Source organism: Pterocles gutturalis, unplaced genomic scaffold, assembly GCF_000699245.1.
Source record: "Pterocles gutturalis isolate BGI_N339 unplaced genomic scaffold, ASM69924v1 scaffold25281, whole genome shotgun sequence".
NCBI lineage: Eukaryota > Metazoa > Chordata > Aves > Pterocliformes > Pteroclidae > Pterocles > Pterocles gutturalis.
In genome coordinates, this window is record NW_010098594.1 from 5,999 (window position 1) to 11,064 (window position 5,066).

At 52.7% G+C, this 5,066-nt stretch overlaps 1 protein-coding gene across 1 annotated transcript in view; it reads right to left on the bottom strand.

Moving 5' to 3' along the window:
• Positions 1–3,559, bottom strand: part of LOC104461868 (dihydropyrimidinase-related protein 4-like) — a gene marked incomplete at both ends in the record, with an annotated part of 9,549 nt that extends 5,990 nt beyond the window's left edge. The window contains 5 exon segments of the mRNA XM_010073607.1: positions 832–912; positions 998–1,059; positions 2,119–2,289; positions 3,062–3,246; positions 3,471–3,559. Coding sequence (XP_010071909.1) covers positions 832–912; positions 998–1,059; positions 2,119–2,289; positions 3,062–3,246; positions 3,471–3,559 — 588 coding nt within the window.
• Positions 3,560–5,066: the final 1,507 nt, after the last annotated feature.

Here is a 5,066-nt window from a genome sequence, read left to right on the forward strand (position 1 = left end):
TCCTGCTGCTGATACCCCCCGAGTTTGTCCCCAGGCTCCAGTGCCATCACACCAGCAGCTTAGAAATACTTCTGAAGATGCTGAACTGCTTGGGATCACGTTATGTTCACAGCCAGCTGAAGAACAGGTTTCTCAGATAAAACCCTGGGGGGTGGGCATTAGCCTCTACCCTGTTTGCTCAAATAAGCCCATTTGCAGGGTCAGGATCCTCCTTTCGTTTTAAACCCTCCTCCCACACCAGCCTGAACACTTGTGTGGCCATAAGCTAACAGGAACTGCCCGTCTAATTCTACCTTGCATCGTCTCATTGCGGTGTGCTAGCTAAGATTTTCTTTTCTAAAGGTAAAAAGGAAAACCGATGTACATCAGCAAAGCCTGCAACACCACCGCAGCTCCTCGGAGCTGCTTCTGGAGATAAATATTGCCGAGTGTGACCTACGTGATTTCAAGAGATGCAAACCTCTTCATTTTCTCAAGTACTCGATTTCTAAACAAGATAGACAATGTGATAAAGCATCACTCCAGGCAGCCAGCCACCCTTTAAGAATCCCCAAATCACCGAGTGGTCCTGCCAAAGATTTCCACGACGACACCCGGGAGCAGGCAAGGGACGGGGAGGATGCTGCTGCCCTCCCGCTCGTCCTCCTGCCTGCCCAGAGTCTGCCCCAGCCCCATCCCCCCGAGGTGGGGGCAACCAGCTCGTACCGGGGACCAGCCCTCCGGCACCGCGCCGCCTCCCCCAGACCCTCCAGCCCAGAGGCAAGGGCAGCGCTTTGCCCTAATTAACATCCTCTCACCACCCGCTAACGCAGATGGACACAGACACTGTACCTCCTCGATGATGTCTCCGTTCTCCGCGTGCACTTGGGCGATGGCCCCCAGGTCCCGGAGGATGCAGAATATCTCGTACATCTGCAGGGGAGGGGGGCAGCGTCAGTAAACCCCAGCTCACACTGGGTGCGGGGGCCAGGGCTTCCAGCCGGCACCGGGACGTTACCTGGGCATCGGAGCACTGCAGCCTGTCCTTGTATGCCATGAAAACCAGGAACGAGTTCACACCTGCAGAGCAGAAATGAAACGTGTTTATGGTCCCAGCTGGGGAGGCAGGGGGCTGTGCAGGGCAGGGTCAGACCGAAAGCAGAGCCGGGCGAAGGGCTGGAACGGGAACGTCCCCACAAGGGCTGAACCCCAAAGCCTGGGAGCCACCAAGGACAACACACCCTACCCCTGGGTGCAGCTGCACCACACAAACCCCCCCCCAGCCCCTTTCTGGGTCAGGTTCTTTGTAACTCGCTCCAAATTCACTGAACCAAAGGCATCGCTCCCCCCTGAGCTCCCCCCCAGAGGTGGGTTTGATTTACGGCTTATCCCCAGCCTCTCCCGATAACTGTGTCTGAATTAACGTGCCACCGCTAACGCTACAAATTACAGCAGAGATGGGACTCTCTAATATCAAAGCAGGATGGTTTAGTGCACTCTGATTAACCTGGAGAAACAGATGTGCAGCTGCACACCATCCCCATTCATTTATGAGATAAAACATGATTCATGAAGCACTGAGTCAAAGCCAGGGGACTGCTGCTGCATTTCATACAGAGGCAACGGCTCATCCCAAACTACCATCAGATTGCAAACAAACTGTATTGCATTAAAACATACACATGAAAAGTGCCAAGTTGCAAACAAATTGTCTTTCATTAAAGCATACACATGAAAAACGCCCGGTCTGAGCCTGGAGTGGCTGCTGCTCGGGCTGCTTCGCATTTTAATGGGAAATTCACCGTGAATTTCTGTGGTAATTGAGCAATTAAACCCTTGCTTGCAAGCCTGCAAATTACACTGGAGTCGTTTACCTCTCTATTAGCATATCTGAAAGCAAATATCATCGCAAACATGGAAATGAGCATTAATGCAATGCGCAAATTCCTGCGCCTGGCCAGGCTCCCATGAGCTGCAGCCAGCGGATGCTTCAGGAGATGCAGGAATTACCGGCACCAAGGAATCTGCTGGGAAAGCCTGACGCCTGGTTCCATTCTGGGAGCCCCACCCTGAACGTTTGTATTCAAACACATGTCGGAGGGGTGGGTTATTGCCACAGCACCGCCCTTTGTGTCTCACCCTTGTCCTTGACCAGCGCCTCCAGCTCCTCCCGCAAGCTCTCGTGCCAGCGCGGGATGTCCACGTGCAGCGCGTAGTCGCAGCAGACCTGCCCGTCGGCAGCCCCGCGCCAAAAAAACTCCTCGTAGGCAGCCGGGAGGGTGTTCCCCGCGGGCAGGCAGACGTGGTCGACTGCGGGAACACCGGGAACAACACACGGGGTCAGGGAACCCCGCACAGAGAAACAGCCGGGCATGCAGCAGCCACCCCCGCTCTTGTGCGAGACTCTACTGCTGGGAAAAGACGACCCTTCAATACGAATTCATTTCTACACCATTAATTAATAATAAACTTCACAGATAAAGTGAAACAAATGGAACAAACTAACCCCAAGTTAAAGAAGTCTCCATCATCCCATTTTTCCCACAGCCCACCCAGCACAGCAGCCGAGGCCAGTGACCAAAGCGCATCCTTGCAGCTGCTGCAGAAGAGCTCGGACATTTCCAGGGGCAGCACCCATCCCTGCACCCCCTCTTTGTCCCTGCCTATGGGATGGGGACTTGTGGGGCTGGTGCTTCACTCTCATACCACAGGGGTCTCAGGACCAGAACAGAAGTCAAAATTATTATAAACCAATACAAAAATGGAACCCAAGTCCACAGAGCTGAAAAACTCTTACAAAAACAAAGTTGCAAAGCTGCTAAAAACAGATTAAAAGGTGGTTAAAGTTTTCTTCTATTTTATTCTCTTATGGAGCTGAAGTAGGAGCAGCTGTATACATTTAAGGTACGCACACAGCAAAGGAAGGAGGTTCTGAAAGGCACATAATGTGGTTTAACGACTTTTCCAATGCTGATGTTTGTCTACTACGAGGGTAAATAACCTCTGCAAGGATAAAAGGCCCAAGGGATTTTGCTAAATAATGTTCTACTTAGAAGTCTATTCGAACGCCACTCCATCTTACTGATCATGGTGGTTCCCCCCGCCAGCGCTGCCTTCGTGCCCTGGCAGAAGCCGTCGGCCGGGCTCATCCCCATGGCGGGCGCCTGCAGCCGCGTGTGGACGTCGATGCCCCCCGGCATCACCAGCTGGCCGCAGGCATCCACCGTCTTTGCGCCACCAGGAACCACCAGGTTTTCTCCAATTTGTCTGAAAATGACATTGAGATCTCCTGTGAACTGGCAATGAGCATCCAGGGAAGATGCAGAAACAACCCCCAAGCACTGCCCAAGGTACACAAGCGCCTGCCCCGGGGGGAACGCTGCACCCAGGGGTGTGGGAGCAGAGCTGAGCTCTGCTGGAGCCTTGTTCCGATTCCATGGCACTGCATCGTGCTTGGAAAACACATCACCAAACATAAATGTTTAACTTACTTTATTAAACCATCTTCCACGTAAATGTCTGCATAAAAGGACTGATCATCATTGACAATTTTTCCTCCTTTGATCAGCAGCTGGTCACTCTAATGGAAACAAAACCACACTTTCTTTAATGATTACTTTATTTAAATGCTACTTTACATATTCTGAGCTTTCATTAAGTGTAGAATGTAATATTCGCCCTTATCATACAAGCCTAGTGACTGTCCAAACTATTCTATGCCACAGCCCAGCTGTATTCTGCAAAGGAAACCACATCGAATTGCCACTCGAGAGGAACACCGATCTCCTGTGAAGCACGGTCCAAGCCTGGGGTGTCCAGGCAGCACAGCAGAGCCCCACAGCTCCAGGCACCCCAACGTCCCCCTCTTCAGAGCAGCAGGGAGCGTGCTCCAGCCCCTGCTGCTCCAGCCCGGCCTCGCAGGGAGCACACCACAGTTCATAGAATCATTCAGGCTGGAAAAGACCTTGAGGATCATCAAGTCCAACCGTCAACTCAACACTGCCCAACCCACTAACCCATGTCCCGAAGCACCACATCGACACGTCTCTTGACCCCCTCCAGGGATGGTGACTCCACCACAACCTTGGGCAGCCTGTTCCAATGCCTGATCACTCTTTCTCTACAGTTCTGCCAGGTTTGTGAGACCCCCGTCCTGCAGCTCAGCCATGCACCTGCCTCCTCCATCAGCTCCGGTTACAGACTCCTAAGTGCATCTAATTAACCCAGTAAGTATTGACACTCCTTTGCTTTCACAGCCTTGCCAGGCTGATGATGCCTCAAGGACTCTCCTCACTTCAAAGCCAGACAGTGGCACACTTTGTCAGATTTGCAGAATCTTTAACCAGAGGAATTAGAGAGCAGTGGCATTTCAGTAAATGTGGAACTGGAGCCTAATTTAAGAGGATTCTTGTCCTGCTCTCTGGTGCTGCTAGAAAAACTATCACCAAGGCTAAGATGGGGAACACAACGAGCGTGGCCTTAGCACAAAACAACAGAGGGATGCAGGAGCAGGGACAACACAGCCCAAAAGATGACAGCACAACCATGTCTGCTGATGCAAAACAGCCCGGAAAACATTCAGGGGTCTCATTTGAAAGAGCATCACTGCCATATTGAAAAAAAACCAAACTACTATTAAAGAACTGCACTGTGTTTTTAAAAGTATCGAGGCTTTTGTGGCACTTTCATTGTTTTCCCTTGTCCCACACCATCAATCAAAAGAAACATCTGTGTCGGCTGCCCCACGGGAGCCCTACGGCCCCTCCCCTTGGGGGGCCCATCCCCACCCCTCTCCTCACCACACCTGATCCCCATCTCCATCCACACTCCACCCGATGCCTATCTCCATCCTGATCCCCCCCTCATCCCGACCCCCACCCCACCTGATCCCCATCTCCATCCTCAGCCCACTTCTGCCCCCGCCCCGAGCTCTGCTCTCGCAGGGGGGTCACACCCCTCGTCCCCGGGTAGCCCCCGGGATGTTTTCCAGGGAACTCAGCCCTGAGCCAGCAAAACGAGAGAAAAACCCGAAAGCATCGCTCTCTAGGGATTCCCGTGCTCCAGACGAGGAGCCCCGGCGCCAGGAG